General features: G+C 45.0%; 1 protein-coding gene across 1 annotated transcript in view; it reads left to right on the forward strand.

Annotated features, from left to right (window-relative positions):
- Positions 1 to 27,121, forward strand: part of mgat4b (alpha-1,3-mannosyl-glycoprotein 4-beta-N-acetylglucosaminyltransferase B) — a 258,918-nt gene that overhangs the window by 190,065 nt on the left and 41,732 nt on the right. Inside the window, exons 6-8 of the mRNA XM_052015206.1 lie at positions 9,742 to 9,855; positions 20,660 to 20,735; positions 23,448 to 23,562. Coding sequence (XP_051871166.1) covers positions 9,742 to 9,855; positions 20,660 to 20,735; positions 23,448 to 23,562 — 305 coding nt within the window. The remainder of the gene's footprint in view (positions 1 to 9,741; positions 9,856 to 20,659; positions 20,736 to 23,447; positions 23,563 to 27,121) is intronic.

The raw sequence follows: 27,121 nt of genomic DNA on the forward strand, positions 1-27,121 counted from the left end.
AGGTCCAGCTATTGGGGTTCATTCAAAACAGAGGTCTACAGATATCTGGATGTTAAGGGAATCGAGGGATAAGGGGATAGAGCTGTAACAAGATGCTGAGGTAGAAGGTGAGCTATGATCTTAATGGCAATGCAGGCTCAACTTGCCAAATGGCCTACCCCAGCTCCTATTTCTTATATTGTTATTATAACCTGCTTACAGGTATTTAGTTTGGGTTTTTCCAGGACCGCTCTGCTCCAGACCTCATCATAGCTTGGGTTCCAACGTAGAGCAAAGAGCTGAATCCTAGCAGTGAGCTCACTGTGACTGCAAGGCAGCATTTACCTAAGTGTGGCCTCAAGGAGCACTGGTAACCTGATGTTAGTGAGCATCGGGGGAAAGCACTCCGATGGATTGAGGCACACCTCGCACAAATGAGGATGGTCATGGGTGTTGGAGGTCAGTTATCCCAGCCTCAGGGCATTCTGCAGGACTTCCTCAGGACAGTGTCCTGGGCCCAGCCATCTTCAGTGGCTTCATCAATGACCTTCCTTCCACTGTACAGTCAGAAGTGGGGATTGTGCAATCATCAGTGAACACGTTCAATTCCTCAGCAACTGAAGCAGTGTGTGTCTGAATGCAGTAAGACCCTGGCAAGGTTCAGTAACATTTGTGCCACTTAAATACAGACAATGGCCATCTCCAACAAGAGAGGGTTTAGTTACCCACTCTTGACAGTGGCATGTCCCTACTGTCCAGAAACTCAACTGGACCAACCATCTGTGAGCCCACCATCTGTGCTGCAGTCACAGCTGCTGATACTCTGACGTTATAACCCTGACCTGATGAGATTATTTGCACATAAGAGCAGGTCAGAGTCATTGAGTCGTACAGCATGGAAATGGGCCCTTCGGCCCAACTCGTCCATGCTGACTGTGTTGCCTAGCGAGCTAGTCCCATCTGCCCATGTTTGGCCCATAGCCCTCTAAACCTCTCCTGTCCAGGGACTTATCTAGAGGTTTGATATCCTGCAGTGACTGACTCATCTCTTGACACCACAAAGCCTTTCCACCACCATCTGCAAGGCATGAGTCAGGACTGTGATGGAACACTATCCACTTCCCTGATGTGTGCAGCACCAGCAGCTCTCAAAGTGGCTTGACACCATCCAGGACAAAGCTTGATAGCCCCATCCAACATGCTAAACATTCATTCACCCCACCACCAGCTCCATCATGTACAAAATACACTGCAGTTATTGTCCCAGGCTGTTCCAATAGCACCTTCCAAATCTATAAACTCTGTTGATAATGGCAGCAGGCACTGGGGAACACCACAACCTTCAGGTTCCCCTCTACGTTGCAAGGTATTCTATATTGTCATTCCTTCAATGTCACTGGCTCACCTTTTTAGGGGGGTTTGAGTAGGGCATAAATGTTGCCTGCCCAGTAAAGCCCACATAAATAAAACAGAATGGTGTATCAGTGGCATTTTGCCTTGTGCTAATCTTTGCTCTAACCCCTCAGACTCGTTGGGGATACTAAGAATGGCAGGTTGTTAAACAATGAGATTAGCTGGGAGATGAGAGATTAGATAAACAGAAGTTTGAAGACACAGGAGACTGTAGATACCAGCATCTGGAGTGAGAAAACAAACTGTTGGAGGAACTCAGCATCTGCAGGGAAGTGGTAAATTTGCAGCGGTCTTTTTGAAATGTAACAGTAAACATCTCTGTCAATTTCTGTTGAGAACGTATATTTTTAAAAGATGATATCTAGATGAGGGTACAGGCACCACCACTGTGTGTTACAGACCTCTGTGTGAAATACTGAAGCCAAACGTGGTTTAGTGAGCCCACCATCTGTGCTGCAGTCACAGCTGCTGATACTCTGACGTTATAACCCTGACCTGATGAGATTATTTGCATTCCTCGTATCTCCAGATGTGTAAGTGGAGGTTCACACTGCATCATCCCTCCGCTCTGTGTCTCTGACTCTGGTCCATTTGTAGCACCTCATTCGAATTAAACTTTGCCGTGAACTGACTGATGTCAGGATGCTTAACAATCAACCCAAACTCTTGGGCCCTGGAGACAGCCAGCCTGGAATTGCGTAGCAGGCAGTTGGAAGCGGCACGTGAGGAGATTGAATGTTCCGCTCTGGATGGGAGGACTGAGAGGCGTCCTTTGGCAGGAAACCCGAGCACCAGGATCAGCCGGATGGCTGCAGCTGCAGCGACACTCCAGCAACGGGACACAGCACCACACTGGATAAAGCAGACTGCTTGATCAGCAGCTCGCCCACTCTGTCCACCACTGGCAGTGGGTGCCATCTTCAGGAATCACAACAGCGACTCACCAGGGCTGCTTGGCCAGAGCCTCCCAAAACTACGAGGTCCATGTCTTGAAAGACCACGACAGTGGATGCGCGCACCCCCTGTTGTCTAGCTGAGTGTTTCCAGTGGTTTGGGCTTTTACTTCACATTTCCAGCACCTTCACTTTTTTGAGGCTGTAAGTTCCACCTCCAAGTCGCACATTGACTTTGCACGGTGCCACATCTGACAGAGCTGCAACCTCAGTGATCTGGGTTCGATCCTGACCTCTGGTGCTGTGTGTGTGGAGTTTGCACATTCTCCCTGTGACCACGTGGGTTTCCCCCGGCTGCTCCGTTTTCCTCCCACAGCCACAAGTTGAGTTAATCAACCGCTATAAATTGTCCCTAGTGTGTGGGCAAGTGGTAGAACCTGGGGGTAGGTTGATGGGAATGTGGGGAGGTTACAGGGCGATTGCTGTGTGAGCTGGCGTTGACTTGATGGGCTGAATGGTCTCCTGAGCCGTAAGGAAAAATCGAAAATTGAGATGAATGACCAATCTGGTTTTATAAGATAAGATACCTTTATTAGTCACATGTACATCGAAACACACAGTGAAATGCATCTTTTTGCGTAGAGTGTTCTGGGGGCAGCCCACAAGTGTCGCCACACTTCCAGCGCCAACATAGCATGCCCACAACTTCCTAACCCGTACGTCCTTGGAATGTGGGAGGAAACCGGAGCACCCGGAGGAAACCCACACAGACACAGTGAGAACGTACAAACTCCTTACAGACAGCAGCCGGAATTGAACCCGGGTCGCTGGCACTGTAATAGCGTTACGCTAACCGCTACACTACTGTGCCTGCCCCACTACCGTGGTAAATATCGGTCATTGCAAGAGATTTTCTTGCTGTTCCTCAAAATCATCTCTTGAGACCTTTTACACTCATCCAAGACAGAAAATATGTTGAGTTTTGCTATAAACATACTCTGTTGTATCAATAGACAATAGACAATAGGAGCAGAAGTAGACCATTCGGCCCTTCGAGTCTGCACCGCCATTTTGAGATCATGGCTGATCCTCAACAATCAATATCCTGTTCCTGCCTTGTCCCCATATCCCTTGATTCCCCTATCTATAAGAAACCTATCTAGCTCCTTCTTGAAAGTGCCCAGAGAATTGGCCTCCGCTGCCCTCTGAGGCAGTGCATTCCACAAATTCACAACCCTCTGGGAGAAGAAGTTTTTCCTCCCCTCTGTCCTAAATGGCCTAGCCCTTATTCTTAAATCATGCCCCCTGGTCCTGGACTTCCCCAACATCTGGAACATATTTCCTGTCTCTATCTTGTCCAATCCCTTAATAATCCTGTATGTTTCAATCAGATCCCCTCTCAATCTTCTCAATTCCAGCGTGTACAATCCCAGTCTCTCCAACCTCTCAGCATAAGACAGTCCCGACATCCTCGGAATTAACCTCGTAAACCTACGCTGCACGCCCTCTATAGCCAGGATATCCTTCCTTAACCCTGGAGACCAAAACTGTACACAATACTCCAGGAGTGGTCTCACCAGGGCCCTGTACAAATGCAAAAGAATCTCTTTGCTTTTGTACTCAATTCCCCTTGTAATACAGGCCAACATTCCATTAGCCTTCATCACTGCCTGCTGCACTTGCTCATTCACTTTCAGTGACTGATGAACAAGGACTCCTAGATCCCTTTGTATTTCCCTCTTACCTAACTCCACACCATTCAGATAATAATCCGCCTTCCTGTTCCTGCTCCCAAAGTGGAGAACCTCACACTTATCCACATTAAACTCCATCTGCCAAGTATCTGCCCACTTACCCAACCTATCCAAATCACCTTGAATTCTCCTAACTTCCTCTTCACATGTCGCACTGCCACCCAACTTTGTATCATCAGCAAACTTGCTAATGTTATTCACAATGCCTTCATCTAAATCATCAACATAGATCGTAAACAGCTGCGCTCCCAGCACCGAGCCCTGTGGCACCCCACTAGTCACGGCCTGCCATTCTGAGAAACATCCATTCACCCCTACCCTTTGTTTCCTATCTGCCAACCAGTTTTCTATCCATGTTAATATCCGCCCCCCAATTCCATGAGCCCTAATTTTACCCACCAATCTCCTGTGCGGCACTTTATCAAATGCCTTCTGAAAGTCGAGGTATACAACATCCACTGAATCTCCCTCGTCTATTTTCCTGGTTACATCCTCAAAAAACTCCAGTAGATTAGTCAAGCATGTCTTGCCCTTGGTAAATCCATGTTGACTCGACCCAATCCTATCATTGCTATCCAAATATGCCACTATTTCATCCTTAATAATGGACTCTAGCATCTTCCCCACCACAGATGTTAGGCTAACTGGATGATAGTTCCCCGTTTTCTCCCTCCCTCCTTTCTTAAAAAGTGGGATAACATTAGCCATTCTCCAATCCTCAGGAACTGACCCCAAATCTAAGGAACATCGGAAAATGATCACCAATGCATCCACAATTTCTAGAGCCACCTCCTTTAGTACCCTGGGATGCAGACCATCTGGACCTGGGGATTTGTCAGTCTTCAGCCCCATTAGTCTACCCATCACCATTTCTTTCCTAATGTCAATCCACTTCAGTTCCTCTGTCACCCTCTGCCTTTTGTCCATCCTTACCTCTGGGAGATTTCTTACGTCTTCCCCCGTGAAGACAGATCCAAAGTACTTATTAAATTCTACTGCCATCTCCCTGTTTCCCGTAATAATTTCACCCGATTCGGTCTTCAAGGGCCCAACATTGTTCCTAACTAACTTCTTTCCCTTCACATACCTAAAAAAGCTTTTGCTATCCTCCTTAATATTCCTGGCTAGCTTGCCTTCGTACCTCATTTTTTCTTCCCGAATTACCTTTTTAGTTAAATTCTGCTGCACCTTAAAAATTTCCCAATCTTCTATCTTCCCACTCAGCTTGGCTCAGCCATACTTCTTCCTTTTTAACACAATGCTATCTCTGACTTCCTTTGTCAGCCACGGTGGCCCCTTTCCCCTCTGAGTCTTTCCTTCTCTGGGGAATAAACTGATCCTGCACCTTGTGCATTATTCCCAAGAATACCTGCCATTGCTGTTCCACTGACAATTCTGCTAGGATGCCGCCCAGTCAGCTTTAGCCAGCTCCTCCCTCATGGCCCCATAGTCTCCTTTGTTCAACTGCAAAATTGACCCTTCTGATTTGCCCTTTTCCCTCTCCAATTGCAGATAAAAACTTATCATGTTATGGTCACTACCTCCCAATGGCTCCTTTACTTCGAGTTCTCTTATCAAATCCTGCTCATTACACAGCACTAAATCCAGAATAGCCCTCTCCCTGGTCGGCTCTCGTACCAGCTGCTCCAAGAATGCATTGAAATCCCCCATAACTACTGTGACATTACCCTTGCCACATGCCAACATTAACTCACTATTCAACTTGCACCCAATATCCATGCCACCATTCGGAGGCCTGTAGATAACACCCATTAGGGTCTTTTTGCCCTTACAGCTCCTCAGTTCTATCCACACTGACTCTACTTCTCCTGATTCAATGTCCCCCCTTGCAAGGGACTGAATCTCATTCCTCACCAACAGGGCCACCCCACCCCCTCTGCCCACCTTCCTGTCCTTACGATAGCATGTATACCCTTGAAAATTCATTTCCCAGGTCTGATCTCCCTGCAGCCATGTCTCCGTTATCCCAACAACATCATACTTACCCATTCGTATCTGAGCTTCAAGCTCGCCTACCTTATTCCTGACACTCTGTGCATTCAGATATAGGATTTTTAACCCATTTCTCCTCTCTCCATTCGTATTAATGTTCCAAAATTGTGTAGTTCCTACCTGTCCTCTACCCTCCATCTCGCTATCCTCTCTCTCATTCTGGATCCCCTCCCCCTGCAAATTTAGTTTAAACCCCCCCCCCCCCCCCCGAGCAGCATTAGCAAACCTTCCTGCAAGAATGAGCAAACCTTCCTGCAAGAAGGTTATCACCTAACATTTGTAAAAATAAACCTGTTTGATGTTGCCCTGTTGCTGTGAATGAGTCTGCCTCTCTAACTGGGAAAGCACATCTAGTACAGATGTGAAGGTATGAGATCTTGGTCATATGCCATGAAGTTTTCTTGTTGCAATCCAACGTCATCTTAAACCCTTAAATATTGACCAACACTGGTCAGCTCCTGAGCGTGAGGGGTGCGGGATTTTCCTCAGACAGTGATCTGAAGCTTGATTTAATCTCTAGAAATTTAGAACCATGATGTCTACTTTTTGCTTGAAAGGCAGGCGCAATCATTTAATCAGAATGTTTGTATTAAATCACATAACAATTAGTGTTTACATAAGATCTGTTTATAGAAAAACATCAGGAGCAGGGAATTATTTTTCAAGCTTCAAAGCATTTAGTCGCTGAAATGCAGGAGATTTCTTTCCAAATTCTTCCAATAGGGAGACTATCTCTTTGTTATCTCCCCTCTCAATGGTCAAATAGAAGCCTGGCATTTTGAATTTCACCAAGTATACATTAAATAGAAAGCAGCCTTTGACCCAGCCAGTCTGGGTAATGCATTACTCTGAAGATTCTCTTCCCATTCTATCTCATCGCCACCTTGCAGCAGAAAGTTCTGAAAGCACTGGGAATGCTCTGCAGATCAGGCTGGATTTGTAGAGAGAGAGAGAGAGAGAGAGAGAGAGAGACTGTTACTGATTCAAGTCAATCACCTTTCATCAGCACTGCAAAAAGTTAGAGGGAAAGACCAAGTTTTAATGTTAATTGTTGAACTCTGTTTTTAACCTGCAGTGCTGCTCACAATAAGAGGAGTTTTATACTGAAAAGCAGCATGGTTCTGAGAAAGCAATTCCCCAGCAAAAACTCACAAAGTAGTATGTATTTATTCTATGTACACATTCAAATAAAAAAGTGAACGACCCAAGTGTCCACTGCTGCACCACCCAAGGATGCCTCTTCACTGTTTCAACCCCTTTCCCTCAAGACCTTCACAATGTTTTTTTATATAACTTCTCGCTCTCCCATCCTGGTACATTAGCAGTTAAGAAATTCTAAATTCTTTTCTGTACAAAAGCAGGCCAATCTGATCCCTGCCTGTGTTGATGCTCTCTCCCTTCAACACCCCAGTACGTTAGCTTTGTGGACCTCCAGCTCATGTTTATCCAGCTGCCCTTTCAATGCATCGCTGTCAATCAGCCTCTCCCTGTGGGAGAGAGTTCCATATTCTCCCTGCTCTATGGATAAAGAAATTTCTTCTGTTCCCTGCCTGATTCATTACTAACTGATAAAGCCCCTCGTCAGCTTCTCTCTCTACAAATGCTGCGTGACCTGAGCATTTCCAGATTTTCTGTTTTTACTTCAGACCTCCTACATCTGCAGTTTTTAGCTTCCCAATTGATGGCTTCTCATCTGGTGTTCACCATGTGGAAACATCTCTTTATTTTAACAAAGCCTTCAGGTCATTCTCTGTTCTAGAGAGAAGACCCCTTGCCCGTTCAGTTTATATTATTAGGTATGACTTCTGAGTTATGTATTCTTGCTTATTCTTTAGTGTATCTATTGTTTTTTTGCCATCTGGGAATAGGACCATAAGATCTAGGAGCAGAATTAGGCCATTCAGCCCATCGAGTCTGCTCTGCCATTCAATCACAGCTGTTTTTTTTCAACCCCATTCTCTTGCCTTCTCCCTGTAACCCCCTTACCAATCAAGAACATATCAATCGCTACCTTAAATACACCCAATGACTTGGCCTCCACAGCCGTCTGTGGCAACAAATCCCACAGATTCACCACCCTCTGGCTGAAGAAATTCCTCCTCATCTCAGTTTTAAAGGGATGTCCCTTTATTCTGAGGCTGTGCCAGTTGCTCAGTACTCTGTGTGACTATCCAAGTCTCTTTATAAGTTCAACGTGACATTGCATGTAATTCTATCCCTCCAGAAATGAACCCCAATGCTTGGTTTCCTTGCCACTGTCCATTAATCTGAAGTGTAAATGTTTCACTCCCCAGTGACTCCTCCAGTGATCAGCACTCTGCTAGTAACAACAAGTTAGGTGATAAATCAGTCACACTTTAGGTGTGTAATGCAAATTTATGTGCCACACTTTTGTAATGAAATAAATTGAGAGCACAGAATCATGTTGGGAGAGTAACTGGGAAGGAATTATTTTTCCAGTTGGATATGGTTTTATTGAGAGAAACTATTTTCGCTCTCAGAAGGACCAGAGTACACTGAAGTAAGTGGTCGGTAAAGGAAGAGCATCTTTTATTTCCGTAGAGTTACGATGATTTGGAATGTGCTGCCTGAAAAGGCAATGGAAGCAACTTCCAAAGGGAGTTTGTTGAGTACTTGCTGAGCTATGGTGAAGGAGCAGGGGGAGGGGACTAATCAGGTGTACCTTTCGGAGAGCTGACTCAGACATGGTGGACTGAACAAACTCTTTTTGTGCCTTATGATTCTGGTCACCTCATTATAGGAAGGATGTGGAGGCTTTGGAAACGAAGGAGGTTTTCCAGGATGCTGCCTGGTTTGGAGGACATGTGCCATGAGGAGAGGTTGGACAAGCTCTGGAGCGGTGGAGGCTGAAGGGAACTGGCTCAATCTGCCCAGCATCCTTCACCCCTCCACCTACCCTACCTGGCTAATCTGCACGCCACCCTTCACCCCTCCTTGGTCCACCTATTACCCACAGGCCCCATCTCACCGTAATTCAGTAGAAGCTATGTGATTCGATAGAAATTATGCAAGGCATAGAGTAGACAGCCAGTATCTTTTTCCTAGGGTTGAAATGACTAGTACTAGAGGGCATGTACTTAAGGTGAGGGGGGGAAAGTACAGAAGAGATGTGCAGGGCAAGTTTTTCACACAGAGAGTGGTGGGTGCCTGGAATGCACTGCCGGGGGTGGTGGTGGTGGAGGGTAGCATGGGAGCACTTAAAAGACTCTCAGATAGGCACATTGTGAATGCAGAGAAGGGAGGGATATGATTGATGTGCAGGGAAGAGGGATTAGATTAATTAGGAGTCATTGGTTTAATCAGTTCGGCAAAACATTGTGGGCCTAACGGCCTGTCCTTTGCTGTACTGTTCCATGTTCTATGATTGTAAATGTGTCCATTCTGGTTCCCTTTGGTTGAGGAAGGTTTGCCTAAAATTCCTATCGCCAACAATCAAAGCTCTCACATAAATGACACTTGCATGGAGCAACGTCAGATCCAGCTCCAGTCATTCTACGAGGTCAGGAGTAGGAGGGAGAAGCTTGTGGGCAGGGTTGTCGTGGAGATGCTGATAAAGATCTTAGTGACCTTTTGCATTTATGATATTTGTCTCGAACACTATGCGATTGTATCTTTGATTTGGTTCCACCCAGAGCAGCCTTTAATTGTTAATTTCTTTTCTTCCCCAGATTCCCAAATGAAATTCAGTCAGGGCTGCTGGAAGTCATTGCTCCCTCAGTGAACTATTACCCTGACTTCTCCAATCTGAAGGAAACGTTCGGTGATCCAAAAGAAAGGGTCAGGTAAATCCAGCTGCACATAGTCAGAAATTGTACAAGTTTGTGCTATCAATTTCTGTAGAGATAACATGAGAAATGGATCTTGATGGAATCAATTTCAATATATTTGTAAGAGAATAAACATTGAATTCTATTTAAGTCCACTAGCTAACATTGAAATTCAGATACATTTGGCTAATTAACTTTGCGAATCCTTGAGCAAGAATTTCAATGCAAGTTGAATCCATTTGAGCTAAGCTGTAAGAAGTTTAGTTTGGTAGTAGTTTTACTTTAAGAGCAGTAAGAAAGTAAACTGGTAAGGAGGTGAAATAGTTTATTTATACCCTGTTCTTCATGTTCTCGATGTCCAATGTGGTTCACAGCCAGTACATTTTTATGAAATGTAGTCAGTGTTGTTTATGAAGGCAGACAGAGCTGGTTTGTGCAGTTAAAGATCCTTCCTACAACAAAAATAAACATCAGTGCTGGGTTTTCTTTTAACTCACTGGTTGCACTTCAGTATAAACCAGATTTGACAGAAGCAAGGCAATGACATGATTGTAACAATCAAGTGTTAAAATGCAAATGATAGGGTTAAAACACAAAAGACGCAAGAGACTGCAGATGTTGGAATCTGGAGCAGCAAACAATCTTCTGGAGGAACTCAGCTGGTTGAGCAGTATCTGTGGGGGGAGAGGAATTGTCGACATTTCTGGTCGAAACTCTGCATCAGGACTTATGGTGGAGAGGGAAGATAGTCGGTACGAAGTGGAGAGGGGGAGTAGTGAGATGGGCGCCAGTCGGTAATAGATGGACCAAGGAAGGGTGAAGGTTGGCGTGTAGATCGAGCCAGGTAGGGTAGGTGGAGGGGTGCAGTTGGGAGGCAGAGGCAGGTGGATGTAGATGGAGCTCAAACATAGAGAGCAAATACAGTCTTGAACTTAGCAATGTAACTTCACGGAGTGGTCAAGTTCTGCTGTGGGAGACCGAGGAGTCAATTCCTCATTGACATTGCCCTGTGGTCTATCTGTGGGCAGGCCATCGCTCAAGTGTACTGAAGTTGCTGGTCTTTAATGCCCCCCTTTACTGGTGCAGCAGCAATATTGCAGTCATTTTCCTTTCTTTGTCGCACGTTCCACCATTTCTCAAGGTGGTCAACTGTCTCCTTTCTAACCTCGTCCATTATCTCAAAGACAGTATATCCTGTCTGCTGGCTGTGTAAACACTCTGAGGCAATACTTTTCAAATCTGTCAACCTTTGCAGAGTGGCTTTCTGTTATCTTTTGTTAAAGCTTTGAAGCAATCCAAGGTTCCATTGAAACCTGTGATTTCATCCAGCAGTGTCCCATTCCTCCCGTCCACCCCCACCCCCACGACCAATAGGAGCTCCTCCCCTCTGCTTCACCCCCCAGGAGGATGTCCTTCCTGCCCTTTCACCCCTCCTTCACCCGGGGAACCGCCCCCCCCTTGCCCCGTGAGGAGCTCCTTTTTTTTGTACAAAACGTTTATTCGTTAAAAAAACACTACAAAAACAACCAACAGCAAACACGCTACATCTAGTACAGAAGAAACAACCCGGCCGAAACCAATACCTGCGCAACACTACGCCCGCAACCGCAAAACGCACGACACTTCATATCAAAATCGCATCCATCTCGTCCACCACATATGCGATCCCCTGAGGGGCCCACCAAGCACGGAACTCGGCCAGGGCGCCCGAGGAGACCGTGTGCTCCCATTCCAACGACACCCGCGCGCACACGTAAGTGTGGAAGACGGGCAGGCAGGCCGACCTGCCGGAGGAGCTCCTCACCCACCATGACGATAAAACCATGGGATGTATGACATTGCTTTGTCGTGAAATGTCACCAAAGACTCTTGCAAGTTTCTACAGATGTACAGTGGCGAGCATTCTGACTGGCTGCGTCACTGCCTCATATGGGGGCTCCAATGCACAGAATTGCCCGAGGCTGCAGAGGGTTGTAGACTCAGCCCCCTTTCAGGCCCTTTATTCCCTTTGGATCTGACTATCCCTATGAATAGTCAGCTTCCAGTCGTACAGAGCCTTGTCTGTCAGGGCCTTGCCTTTTCCTGACTCTGTAATTTCCCCAAACTGTCCATCCCCGTAAACTCTTTGTCTTTCTCTATTAGTGGTCTCTTGTGCATCCAGGAGTTTAATGGGTCCCATGCATTCAACTCTCTGCCTCTCTCCTTTTCCTTTAAAATGCTTATTATTGGACCTTCCATATCTTTTTCACTCTGTTATATTTTGCTCATTAACACTCCTGTGAAGTGCTTTGGGCTATAGAATCAGAATCAGATTTATTATCACTGACTTGTGTGACGTGAAATGTGTTGTTTTGTGGCAGCAGTACAGTGCAAAGACATAAAAATTACTATAAATTACAAAAATAAGTAGTGCAAAAAAAAAACGAGGTAGTATTCATGGACCATTTAGAAATCTGATGGCGGAGGGGAGGAAGCTGTTCCTGAATCGTTGAGTGTGCGTCTTCAGGCTCCTGTACCTCCTCCTTGATGGTAGTAATGAGAAGAGGACATGTCCTGGATGGTGAGGATCCTTAGTGATGGATGCCGCCTTCTTGAGGCACCACCTCTGCAACCTCTTGTGATCCTGCACATTGGAGCCCATACCAGGCAGTGATGCAACCAGTCAGAAAGCTCTCCACTGTACATCTGTAGAAATTTGCAACAGTCTTTGGTGACGTACCAAATCTCAAACTCCGTACGAAGTAGAGCTGCTGGCGTGCCTTCTTCATGACTGCATCATTGTGTTAGGCCCAGGATAGATCCTCTGAGTTGTTAACACTCAGGAACTTGAAGCTGCTCACCCTTTCCACCACTGACCCCTCAATTGAGGACTGGTGTGTGTTCTCCCGACTTCCCCTTCCTGAAGTTCACAATCAATTCCGTAATGCTAAAACATGGTATATAGGACTGGCGCATATTCAGTGCCGTCTCCTGTGCCTAACCTTTCTGTTAAATTACATTAAAGGCACTATATAAATGTAAGTTGTTGTAATCTCAGCCAGAAGGAGCAGCACTTCAGTAATCCATGAAGTGTCCTCTAGAGTGGGTCTAACATTTACACCCCACTGTCTCGGAGGTGAGGGTGCTGTCCCCTGTACCAATGTACATAGAGAAGATGGAACACGGATCTGACTTTAAGTAACATGGTTACCTAAGTGCCCTTGTTGTGCAGAAATTTTTGTCATTGAGATCAAGAGCTCCTAATGCAATCAGCAATGTGTGTTCAACCAATTAAATAGTAAAATCTAAAAAAAATTACAAATCCTGGAAGTTGGAAATAAAAACAGAAAATGCTAGAATACTCAGCAGGTTAGGCAGCATCTGTGGAGAGAGAAACAGAGTTAATGTTTCAGGTCGGAGATCCTTTATCAGAACAAACTGCCATTGATGTATTATTGGGTGTCATGAGTAGCTTTTAAGAAACTCTATGGTAAAAGAAATGAATTTGCATTTCTATAGCACCTTTGACCACCTCAAAACCTCCAAGGCTGCCTTACAGCCAGTGAGGTACCCCTGAACATTCAGCACATCTGTGGAATTAAGAGTGCCCTAGAAAGTTGGAGTAAGAGCTCCCAAATCGATCTGCAGTCTGTGTGTGCAGACAGTGAAGTATCCTTGAAGTATCGGTACAGTAGTGGAATTAATGTGCTAGAAAGTTGAGAATAAGATGTGTCGTATTCGCAATGAAATGTCTATGGAATTAAAAAGGAGGAAGCTGTTTTCAGAGGCCAGCGGATCAGTAATCAGATTAACACCACTTCTAAATAATTTCCCAAGAGCTGGGGGAGGATGATATTTCTTTTCTCACACAGCGAGTGTTGTGATATCCTGCCTAACAGATGGTGTGGAAGCAGATTCAGTCAGCACTTGAGAGGTAGAATTGAGTAAGTACTTAAGGGAGAAAGAATTAGGTTCATGAAAAATAGGGACTGATTAGATTTTCAAAGAGCTAGCAGAGAATCTATGGGCAAAATGGGCGCCTCCTGTGGTGAAAGATTCCTGTGATCACCATTCAGTGTAAGCCCACGTCACTGATGGAAGGACAGGGCGAGATGATTATTCCTTTGAACTTCGACTCACTTTTCCACTGTGGTGTACAAGGCACCTACTTCAGTTCTCACAGGTCTTTGATCACTTTTACGAAAAAGAGTTTTCTTGATGCAGAGAAGCAGGATCCCTCTGAAATACAAAGACACTTGTCTGTCTAGTTCCACCAGATTGGCTCAACTTTGACACCAAGGTATTTAATTTCCCATCATGTATCAATGTTTAGACTGATTAAGTCTAGAATAAATGTGCTGAGTTAACCCAATTATAAAACCGGATTCCCAAAGTGCTGTTAACCTGCCCAGTTCTCATCAAAATTGGAAATGTGGTAATTTCATGGGTCACGTACTGACATTTCTCCTTCCTCGTGCAGTCAGGCTATTTCTAGTCATTCCATTTTCCCAAGTTATAGCAGGAAATGCTGGGAGCACTCAGCATTCCTGGAAAGAGAAACAGAATTCAAGGTTCAAGTCTGGCAAAGGGAACCAGAATCAGGTTTATTGGCACTGACAGATGTCGTGAAATTTGTTGTTTTGTGGCAGCAGTAGTGCAAGACATAAAAATTACCATTAGGTTACAAAATTAAATTGTGCAAAAGAGGAATAATGAGGTAGTGTTCATGGGTTCATGTACCGTTCAGAAATCTGATGGCAGAGGGGAAGAAGCTGTTCCTGAAACGTTGAGTGTGGGTCTTCAGGCTCCTGTACCTAGCTGGCTGAGTCTACAACCCTCTGCAGCCTCTTTCAATCCTGCACATTGGAGCCTCCATACCAGGCAGTAATGCAACCAGTCAGAATGCTCTCCAACGTACATCTGTAGAAATTTGCAAGAGTCTTAGGTGACGGACAGAATCTCCTAATGAAGTAGAGCCGCTAGTGTGCCAATGCTGGTTTTCAGCAGGAGAGGTTGGGGACCATGGGTATTTCTTTGGACACCTGGCCTAATATATGCATCAATGTCAAATTTTAGAGTTAGATTCGTAGAGTTATACAGCATAGAAAGTGCTGTACACCTCTACATTCATGCTTACTAACAAGTACCTATCTATATTAAACCCCTTTACCAACACTTTATCCATAGCCTTCTATGTCTAGGTATTTAAATATTGCAAGAGTACCTACCTCCATCAGCATCTCAGGCAGGAGTGTTTGGGAATGGTCCTGTGAAGCACCTTGTAATCAACCTCCTTTGCTCTAGGGAAAACAGTCTCAGCCTATCCTAAACCACTCTCTGCTCCTCCCACCCCCTTCCTCCCTGGGGCCTCCCTCTCTCCAGGCTTCGCCTCCTGTTGCCTCTGCTGTGTTTCTTCCCCCATCTAGACCATAAGACAAAGGAGCAGAAGTTGGCCATTCGGCCCATTGAGTCTGCTCCGCCATTCTATCATGAGCTGATCCATTCTCCCCTTTAGCCCCACTCCCCCGCCTTCTCACCATAACCTTTGATGCTCTGACTACTCAGATACCTGTCAATCTCTGCCTTAAATACACCCAGTGACTTTGCCTCCACAGCCGCCTGTGCAACAAATTCCACAGATCTATTTGCCACATCTACTCTGTCCAGGCCTTTTAACATTCGAGATGTTCCTAAGAGGTCCCCTGTCATTCTTCTGAACTCCAAGTACAGCCCAAGAGCCTTCAAACGTTCCTCGGACGTTAACCCTCTCATTCCTTGAATCATTCTAGTGAATCTTCTCTGAACCGTCTCCAACGTCAGCACATCCTTTCTTAAATAAGGAGCCCAAAACTGCTCTCAGTGAGGTCTTACCAATGCCTTATAGAGCCTCAACATCACATCCCTGCTCTCGTATTCTATTCCTCTAGAAATGAATGCCAACATTGCATTCGCCTTCTTCACCACCAACTCAACCTGGAGGTTAACTTTTAGGGTATCCTGCACGAGGACTCCCAAGTCCCCTTGCACCTCTGAATTTTGAATTTTCTCCCCATTTAAATAATAGTCTGCCCGTTTATTGCTTCTACCAAAGTGCATGACCATACATTTTCCAGCGTTGTATTTCATTTGCCACTTCTTTGCCCATTCTCCTGGTCTATCCAAGTCTCTCTGCAGACTCTCTGCTTCCTCAACACTACCCACCCTCCACCTATCTTTGTATCATAGAGAACATAGAACAGTACAGCACAATACAGGCCCTTCGACCCACAATGTTGTGCCGATCATCGGCAAACTTAGCTACAAAGCCATTTATTCCATAGTCCAAATTGTTGATATACAACGTAAAAAGAAGCGGACCCAACACGGACCCCTGCGGAACACCACTGGTAACCGGCAGCCAACCAGAATGGGATCCCTTTATTCCCACTCTCTGTTTCCTGCCAATCAGCCAATGCTCTATCCATGCTCGTAACTTTCCTGTAATTCCATGGGCTCTTATCTTGTTTAGCAGCCTCACGTGCGGAACCTTGTCAAAAGCCTTCTGAAAATCCAATTACACAACATCCACTGCATCTCCTTTGTCTGGCCTGCTCGTAATTTCCTCAAAAAATTGCAATAGGTTTGTCAGGCAGGATTTTCCTTTAAGGAAACCATGCTGAGTTCAGCCTATCTTGTCATGTGCCTCCAGGTACTCTGTAACCTCATCCTTGACAATCGACTCCAACAACCTCCCAATCACTGATGTCAGGCTAACCGGTCTATAATTTCCTTTTTGCTGCCCTGCACTCTTCTTAAATAACGGAGTGACATTTGCAATTTTCCAGTCCTCCGGAACCATGCCAGAATCTATTGATTCTTGAAAGATCATTACTAAAGCCTCTGCAATCTCTACAGCTACTTCCTTCAGAACATGAGGGTGCATTCCATCTGGTCCAGGAGATTTATTTACCCTTAGACCATTCAGCTTCCTGAGTACCTTCTATGTTGTAATCGTGACCGCTCACACTTCTCTTCCCTGACACCCTACTTCTACTTCTAATTCTGCATCCCACCATGCACCTCCACCAGCCCATTCCCAACCCCCCTATCCCAACTCCCTTATCCCCTTCCCCTACCCTGACCTCTCCTCCTGTTCCCCCTCTTGTTTCCTCCCTGACATCCACCTCCTATCCTGCATTGCACTCTTCACCCCTGTACCACTCCCCCCCCCCACCAACCTTCCTCATCTAGCCCCAACTCTAACCCCAGCCGAGTCTTTTACCTCCTGACCTCCTCCCCTCTGAGGCTGAGCAGTCTGTTCTCAGCAAAGGCCTCACTTTTGTACCTCTATGCCCCCACCTCAACGAATTCTGAGCCCAGCACGATGCTGAGCTCTTTTTCCGCTACCTCCGCCTCTGTGCCGCCGCCTTTGGTAAGAAACCTTCTCCCCCTTCTAATGACCTCTCCATCCCTCTTCTTCCACCTGGACACCCCCACCGGGCCTTTTTCCTTCCCTGGACCTATTCATAGCCAACAGTTGGCACGACATCAGCTGCCTTGACTTTTCTGCTCCCCTCACCCACTCCAACCTCACCCCTTCTGAAGGATCGCAAGATAGATTACTCTCCTGTTTTGAACAGTGTGACGTCATTTGGTTGCCCGTTCTTGGAAGTAAAAGAGGATTATCTTCATTGTTGACAAACTAGGGTAAACTCGTCCACACTGCTACATTTTAAATCTGACAAACGTGTCTTTTTTTCTGATAAATTCTAATAAAAGAACTTGCAGAATAATCTCCAAAGACTTTAGGCTGGCCGTACTTTTATCTTGCATAATGCTCTGTGCTTTGGAAGAATATTCTGCTTAGAGTAAGTGACTGCACAGGTTGATCAGGCAGTAGAGAAGGCATACGGCATGCTTGTCTTTTATTAGTTGAGGCACTGAGTTCAAGAATCAGGAAGTTATGCTGCAGCTTTATTAAACTCTGGTTAGGCTGCATCTGGAGTATTGCATTCAGTTCTGGTCGCCCCATTATAGGAAGGATGTCGAGACTTTGGAGAGGGTGCAGAAGAGGCTTACCAGGATGCTGCCTGGATTAGAGGGCATGTGCTACAAGGAGAGGTTGGACAAACTTGGGTTGGTTTCTTGGAGCGGCGGAGGCTGAGGGGAGACCTGATAGAGGTTTATAAGATTATGAGAGACGTAGAGAGTAGACAGCCAGTACCTTTTTCCCAGGGTCAAAATGTCTAATACCAGGGGGCATGCATTTAAGGTGAGAGCAGGTAAATTCAAAGGAGATGTGTGGGGCAAGTTCTTACACAGAGTGGTGCTGCCTGGGGAGGTGGTGGAGGCAAATACGATAGGGGCGTTCAACATGAATGTGCAGGGAATGGACGGATATGCACGTTGGGTGGGCACGAGGGATTAGTTTAGTTGGGCATTTAATGGCTGATGTTGTTAGTTCGGCACAACGTTGTGGGCCGAAGGGCCTGTTCCTGTGCTGTGCTGTTCAATGTTCTAACAATCTAGCAATCTTTGTTTTCTGTTGACTTCTAGCCTAATTGGAATTTTGGGAGGAATTTCCCAGAGAAGTACCAACCTTTTGTGTGAAGAGCTGATTCCAGTCTGAACAATTCGATTGAACTTTTCGAAGAGTGTAGTCATGAGGGCAGTGTGGCTGGTGTGGCCTTCAGTAGGGCCTTGGAACAATGTTCCACATGGGACTTTGTCAGAAAGGTTACAGCCAGGCAGCTGGGGCAAGTTAGCAGCTTGAATTGAAAATTGGCTTGGTAATGGATAGTAGAAAGTGGTAGTGGAGGGTTAATGTTGTGATTGGAAGCCTGTGACCAGTAGTGGACCTCAGGGATTGGTGCTGGGAGTCTTACTGTTGTTATATACATTAACAATGTGAATGAGAATCCAAGAGGTATAATCAGTAAATTTGCAGGTGACACAAAAATAGGTGGTAGTGTTGATAGTGAGGAGAGTAGTCTTTGTCTACAGGGTGTTATTGATTAGTTAGTAAGGTGGCAGAGCTTATTCCAATAAGTGTGAGGTGATGCACTTTAGGACATACACAGTATTTGGCAGTATTGGAGAGCAGATACAAGTTGGACTGACATGGCTAGGAGAAACACAATGATTGGTAGGGCTTACGAACAAGGGGACCTCTGTGTGCAAGTCCAAAGATCCCTGAAGGTGCCATCACAGGTAGATAAGTGGTGAACAAGGCATACAGGATACTTGCCTTCATTTGTTGGGACATAGAATATAAAAGCAGGGAGTTTATGGTACAACTTTGTAAAACATTGGTTAGGCCACAGCTGGACTACTGTGTACAGTTCTGGTCACCACAGTATAGGAAGGACTAAGCAGCCAGCATAACCAAAGATCCCACCCAACCGGGACATTCTCTCTTCTCTCCTTTTCCATCAGGCAGAAGATACAGGAGCCTGAGGGCACGTACCACCAGATTTAAGGACAGCTTCTCCCCCACTGTGATAAGACTATTGAACGGTTCCCTTATACAATGAGATGGACTTTGACCTCACGATCTACCTTGTTGTGACCTTGCACCTTATTGCACTGCACTTTCTCTGTAGCTGTGACACTTTACTCTGTACTGTTATTGTTTTTACCTGTACTACATCAATGCACTCTGTACTAACCCAATGTAACTGCACTGTGTAATGAATTGACCTGTACGATCAGTAAGCAAGACAAGTTTTTCACTGTACATCGGTACAAGTGACAATAATAAACCAATACCAATACCAGAGGAGATTCAGCAGGGTGTTGCCTGGGTGAGCATTTCAGTTATGAGATGAGACTGGATAGGCTGGTTTGACGAGGCTGAGGGGGAACATGATTGAAGTATAAAATATTGTGAAGGACATAGGGCAGATGGAAAGAAACATTTCCTCATAGCAGAGGTATCTAAAACCAAAGGTCATAGGTTTAGGGTAAGAAGCAAGAGGTTTGGAGGGGATCTGAGGAAGAATTTTTTCACCTAGAGGGTGGTTGGAATCTGGAATGCACTGCCTGAGGGGGTGGTGGAGGCAGAGACCCTCAGACGTTTATCTGGATAAGCAGTTGAATTGCCAAGGCAGTGAAGGCTATGGACCAAGTGCTGGTAAATGAGATTAGTTTTGATGGGTACTTGATGGTCAGCATGGATGTGGTGGGCTGAAGGGCCTGTTTCTTGCTGTGTGACTCTGACTCTGTAACTCTGTCCACACAGTGTGCAATCCTCAAGATGCATCTCAGCAAATCACCGAGGCTCCTTCGGCAGCAATTCTCAGACCTGTTACCTGGAAGGACAAGGGTGGCAGGGATGTGGGCATGCCACCTGCTGCAGGTTTCCCCCCAGGCTCCACGTGATCCTGACTTGAAGATGTGGAGCTTTTATCACTGCTGGTCCAAAATCTTGTAGCTCCCCAAACCACAGCATTGAGACTGTCTTTAGTATAGGTTCTGCAGTGATTCCAGACGCAGCTGACCACCACTTTCTGAAGTGTAATTGGTGATGCATAATAGACGCTGGCCTTACCAGCAAAGCTCATGTCTTGTAAATGATTAAAATATGTTGGTCTGTACTTAGAGACTCCAGTGTCAATTTTTGTCTGGTTATGTCTGTATAAATGCAAGCTGTTAGTGTAACAGTGGTTGCTTCAACATTAGAGCAGGTGTGAATGGAGCTCTTGATTTGGCTTTTCACAAACTATTTGAAAACCATTCTGTGCCATTGCAGTCAGTGAACTTCCCATCAATTACTCTAAATAGGGGGCCAAGAGACTAAACTGGAAGAAGTAATGTAGGTCTGTATGAAGAGAACAACCTGAACCTATTCCATTTATTTCAGATGGAGAACAAAACAGAACCTGGACTATTGCTTTCTAATGATGTACGCCCAATTGAAGGGCACCTATTATGTACAGGTAGGACAGCTTATTTTATATAACTGCTGCTTTAAACAAAGCTATTTTAGTTGGACAAAGATTTATCCAGGCCTAAAGAGCAGCTGGCTTTTAGTTCAGAGAACCATTTGTCAATTGCGTATTGATTTGTTCCAAGAGTGTTTCAGGCACTTTTATTAGGGTCATCACCCTAAATTTAAAAGTAATAACCTTGTTCTTGACAAGCAGTTAGCAGGACCCTAATGCGTGGAATTGTCTATGATGAACTTAAAGCACTAATGTTTCTAACGTTAAGAATTTGGTTGTGTGATTATGTGTGTTTCTGAGTGACTTCAAGCATGTTGAATGCACCCACCTATTACTTACAGAGGTGTTTAAAGTCACCAGGGACATAGATAGGGTGAATGCGCAGATCCTTTTTCCCAGGGCTGGGGAATTAAGAACCAGAGGGCACAGGTTTAAAGGTGAGAGGGGAGAGATTTATAAGAACCTGAGGGACAACTTCTTCACTCAGAGGGTGGTCCATATATAGAACGAGCTGCCAGAGGAAGTAGTTGAGGCAGGTACAGTAACATTTAAAAGGCACTCGGATAGGTACATAGATAGGAAGGGTTCAGGAGAATATGGACCAAATGCGGGCAAATCGGACGAGCTTAGATGGGCATCTTGGTGGGCGTGGACTAGTTGGGCCGAAGGGCCTGTTTCCGTGCTGTACGGATCTATGACTCTGTGGTTAAGAAGGCATATGGTGTATTGTCCTTCATCAATCGGGGAATTGAATTTAGGAGCCAAGAGGTATTGTTGCAGCTATATAGGTCCCTGGTCAGACCCCACTTGGAGTGCTGTGCTCAGTTCTGGTCGCCTCACTACAGGAAGGACGTGGAAGCCATAGAAAGGGTGCAGAGGAGATTTACTAGGATGCTGCCTGGAATGCGGAGCATGCCTTATGAAAGTAGGTTGAGGGAACTTGGCCTTTTCTCCTAGGAGCGACGGAGGATGGGGGGGACCTGATAGAGGTGTATAAGATGATGAAGGGTATTGATCGTGTGGATAGTCAGAGGCTTTTCCCCAGGGCTGAAATGGTGGCCACAAGAGGACACAGGTTTAGGGTGCTGGGGAGTAGGTACAGAGGAGATGTCAGGGGTAAGTTTTTCACTCAGAGAGTGGTGAGTGTGTGGAATGGGCTGCCGGCAACGGTGGTGGAGGCGAATACGATAGGGTCTTTTAAGAGACTTTTGGATAGGTACATGGAGCTGAGAAAAATAGAGGGCTATGGGTAAGCCTAGTAATTTCTAGGGTAGGGACATGTTCGGCACAGCTTTGTGGGCCGAAGGGCCTGAATTGTGCTGTAGGTTTTCTATGTTTCTATGTTCTATGTTAGCAATCATAGAATGATGCAGCGTAGGAAGTCACTCAGTCCATCATGCATATGCTGGCTGAGCTTATCCAGTTAGTCCCATATATCTTGTCTTTTCCCTGTACTCTGCAATTTTTTTCTTTGCAGGTATTTATCCAATTTGTTTTTGAAAGCTATTGAATCTACTTCCACTGTTATCAGACAGCACGTACCGGATGACCAACATAAGAACTAGGAGCAGGAGGAGGCCAATCTGGCCCATCGAGCCTGCTCCACCATTCAATGAGATCATGGCTGATCCGGCCGTGGACTCGGATCCACCTACCTGCCTTTTCCCCATCACCCCTAATTCCCCTACTATGCAAAAATCTATCTAACTGTGTCTTAAATATACTTAATGAGGTAGCCGCTACTGCTTCCCTGGGCAGAGAAATTTTCACATCTCTCTGAGGTTAATTTACTGACGTGTGTTTTGTCACATTTTTCTATCATTGGAAATTTTTGCTGAAAATCTGTTGTTTTCCCCATGTGGCTTGCTTTCTGATAATTTATTTGTTTTGCTCATGTTCCTAATCATTTTTTAACATGGAATTATGTTGGCTGTTTCCATGATGTCAAAATCACTCTGCCAAACAGGTCCATGAGAGCCTCTACTTGCCTTGCTTCGTGTCTTCCGACCATTTTCTTTTATCGGCTATTTTTGGCTTTCGGTTGATGATTTTCAATGTATTTAAGAAACTTAACCCAAAACTTTCTGATAACAAAATAATAGGTTGCAGCCTGAAATGGTTCTCTCCTTAAAAATAAAAAAAAATCAATCTTCCTCACCCACCTACCTCTCCCATTTCTTTGGACTGTCCTCCTGTTTATCGTCCTAGAAGTAAACACCCTTCCTGCCCCAGCTCTTCTCTGTTGCTCGTCTAAGCAACTGCTGTCTCCATTAACGGAAAACGTGTACATCAGGGTACAAAACAGAGGTGAGAGTGAGCCTGTGAGGTTCATTTTGAATCTATCTGACACAGGCACGATGGGCGAAATGGCCTCTTCATGTGGTATAAACCTGTGTCTCTCCCAGAACTTTACAGTCTTTGTTAAAATATATTTTAATTTGTTTTCAATGGGCAGGGTACCAGAGTCTAATAACCCTTATGGTATTTTGCCAGCTGATTAATGGGATTTGTTGAAAGTAATGTTTTGCCACTTGGTTGAGATTTTGTTAGTCTGCATGCATGCAAGGCTACACCAGCAGATAGTTTTTAATTTATTGAAATCTTGTCATCAGTGTTTTACAGCTTTAAATCGCAAACTACAAAAGCTATTAAGCAGCACAGCTGATAGAAGGTTATTTACTGAAGAGTATTTATTTTCATATCTAGCTGGAAGACGATATTGTGGCAAGACCTAATTATTTAAGCACAATGAAGAACTTTGCACTGCAGCAACCGTCAGAAGAGTGGATGATCTTGGAATTTTCCCAGCTGGGATTTATTGGTAAGCACCCAGAAATACTGGATGTTCACATTCACAATTTACATTTTTGAAGGCGGCATGGTAGCGTAGCGGTTAGCACGACGCTATTACAGCGCCAGCGATCAGGGTTTGATTTCCATCGCTGTCTGTAAGGAGTTTGTACGTTCTCCCGTGTCTGCGTGGGTTTCCTCCGGGTGCTCTGGTTTCCTCCCACATTTCCAAAGACGTACAGGTAGGTTAATTTGGGTTTAAAATGGGCGGCGCGGACTCGTTGGGCCGAAAGGGCCTGTTACCACGCTGTAAATAAATTAAAAATTAAAAAAAATGTTTCCAATCTACCCCTACACTAAATGCCCAAACTCAGGATGACCTTCTCAATGAAACTAATGCCATTTTTAGTCTTAGAAGCCCAGAACTACAAGCTTCAAACCCATGCCTGAATTTCTCATTAAAATTTGCATTCTGGCTCAGAGAACAATGGAACCACGCAGTCATCTTATCCCCCTCAGTTTCTCCACCCTCTCGCCTCCCCACAACATTTTAAGCTTGACATCTGATCGCTAATTTAATTCTTATGCTGCTTTCAACATGACGCTGTCCTGCGGTCTACACCACAAAGAAGATATAATGATGTAAATTTTTACTTCAATAAAAGAAAACAATGCTGCAAATACTCAACAGGTCAGATAGCATCAGCCTTTGTTGTTTGCAAAAAGATTAAATGCAAAGTGTATCGAAAAATGTTTTAGCTATGCAAATTGGTCATAGTTATGAATTTGTTTCCTGTTCATGACTTGGTGTTGTGCAATTTGGTTAAAAATTGATTATCTTGTCAAATGACATTGCTGTTTGTGGGATCTTCCTTTGCACAAATCAGGTGAGGCCCTGAAAGGAACTGTAATGATGGGATCAGTTGGAAATATGCAGCTAGTCAGGCAGCATTCCCGACTGGTTGCATCACCGACTGGTACGGAGCCTTCAATGCACAGGATTGCAAGAGGCTGCAGAGGGTTATAGACTCAGCCAGCTCCATCACAGGCACAACTCTCCCCACCATTGAGGACATCGATGCCTCAAGAAGGTGGCATCCACCACTAAGGACCCTCACCACCTGGGACATGCCCTCTTCTCGTTACTGCCATCAAGGAGGAAGTACATGAGCCTGAAGATCCACACTCAACAACTCAGGAATGGCTTATTCTGATTCAGAGGGTCAACATATCAGGCTGATGAACTTTGATCACAGTTTGTTTCTTTACTAGTATAAATCTCCATATAATGAGGGGTTTGGATAGAGGGGATAGTGGCACTGTATTCCCATTGGTGGAGAGGTCAAGGAGCAGGGGTCACAAGTGTAAAATAAAAGTGAAGAGAATTACAAGGGATGTGAGAAAACTGTTTTACACAGTGCATGACTAGATTCTGGAATGCTCTGCTGACAGATGTGTATAGGCACAAGACAATAAGGGTCCCTCAAGCCTGTCCTGCCATTCAGTATGATCGTGGCTGTTCTACGCTGACCTCTACTCCTCCTCTTTGCCAGTTTCCCTACTCCTCAGTTTGTCAATCTTTCAGAAAATTATCTACATATCTTCAAGAGGGTATTGGATAAATATCTGGTGAGGAAAAATCTTGCAAGACAACGAAGAGAGAGCCAGGTGGGAGGGAGTTGTTCTGGCCGAGAGTTGGCATGATCACAGTGGGCCGAATGGCCTCTTTCTGTGCTGTAACCCTTCTATGATTCTGTCGTCAGGGCCACCGTTTGGTAGCCAGATTGAAAATTTACTGCCTACATTCCTGAAATGTTTTTTTTTGTGTATCTTTTTGGAATAAAATCCTTTGGGTTCCAGTTAGCTTGGTTCAATAAGTCAACTGTTTTGCTGTGTGTGATTTGTCAAAGTTTTGCCAGTGTGAAAGTTTTGCCAGTGCTTTGGGGATAGTACAGTCACTTTGAGTGCCAATTGCAAAGAAGGTGCTGGGAAAGGTGGAAGATGCCTCCAGGACACATTTTTGTTAAAAGAAACGTTTACTGGCCACCAAACTCAACATGAGAATTGTGTTCACGTTCCTGATTGTGGAAATCTTGGTGGAGTGGGGAGATGCTGTCAGGAACATGTAGAAGACATCTTAAATCCTGACGATCCTGCTTGCTACATTCATGCATATGAGATGGGTTCAGATACCTACTGTACATTTTTAAGCAGCAGACATTATAGAGAAATGAACAATAGGAATGTGTTGTCATGCCCCAGGCAGTGATGTATCACCTGGCTGTTAAACTTGCAATCCTGATTTAACAAAAAGTTTGAGATTCATATACTTTCTTTTATTGAGCTATGTTTAGATCATGAATGATGACTCACCAAGTGTTTACAATTAAGAAACAATCGAGGTGATAACACTGGGAGTATTCTATAGATTAGCGTGCATAAAATGCTGAGGAACTCAGCAGGTCAGGCAGCATCTATGGAGGGAAATGAACAGTCAATGTTTTGGGCAGAGGACTGGAAAGAAAGAGGTCAGTGTTTCCGTATTCTAAAGACTACTGGCTAGTGAGAAGGATCAAAGCTGTAATCCAATTAAAGGGATGTACAAAAACCTTTGAGCAGTAGATAAGAGATAAGATTTCTTTATCAGTCACACGTACATCGAAACACACAGTGAAATGTATCTTTTGCGTAGAGTGTTCTGGGGGCAGCCCGCAAGTGTCGCCACACTTCCGGTGCCAACATAGCACGCCCACAACTTCCTAACTCATAAATCTTTGGAATGTGGGAGGAAACCGGAGCACCCGAAGGAAACCCACACAGACACGGGGAGAATGTACAAACTCCTTGCAGGCAGTGGCTGGAATTGAACCCGGGTCGCTGGCGCTGTAAAGCGTTATGCTAACTGCTACACTACCATGGCTTCAGATATCCTAATGTAGGCTAAGAGAGTAATAAATTTGGGGTAAAGGAGGGAAGGATTTTAAAAATGTGTTCAGGAGAACTTGCTTGACCAATACATTTCTGGCCCAACGAGGAGGCATAGGTGTACTCAGGGGCGACACAGTGGTGCTACTTGTAGAGCTTCTGGCTCAGTGCCAGAGACCCTGGTTCAATCCTGATATCCAATGCTGTCCATGTGGAGTTTGCACTTTCTCCCTGTGACCATGTGGGTTTTCCAATGCTCTATTTTCCTCCCATATCCCAAAGATATGCAGTTTGATGTGTTAATTGGCTACTGTAAGTTTTCCCCAGTGCGTCACTGAGTGGTAGAATCGTCGGGGTGGTGGGGGGAAGGAGTTTGATGAGAATTGGGGGAGAATAAAAAATGCCATTAATATAGGATTAGTGTAAATTTTGCTTGATGGTTGGCATGGACTCAGTGGGCCGAAGGGCCTGTATCCATGCTGTATCAGTCTGACTCTGTGACTTGGTTCTGGAGAATGGGCTAAGTGAAGTAGAGCAAGTATCGGTGAGGGAGCATTTAGGGAACAGTGATTATATTGCCATTAGGTTTAGAATAGCTGTGGATAAAGGATAGAGTAGAGAACTCCAAAGATTCATCACCCTTTGAGTAAAGAAATTCCTTCTGA

This window comes from Pristis pectinata, chromosome 4, assembly GCF_009764475.1.
Source record: "Pristis pectinata isolate sPriPec2 chromosome 4, sPriPec2.1.pri, whole genome shotgun sequence".
NCBI classification, from domain to species: domain Eukaryota; kingdom Metazoa; phylum Chordata; class Chondrichthyes; order Rhinopristiformes; family Pristidae; genus Pristis; species Pristis pectinata.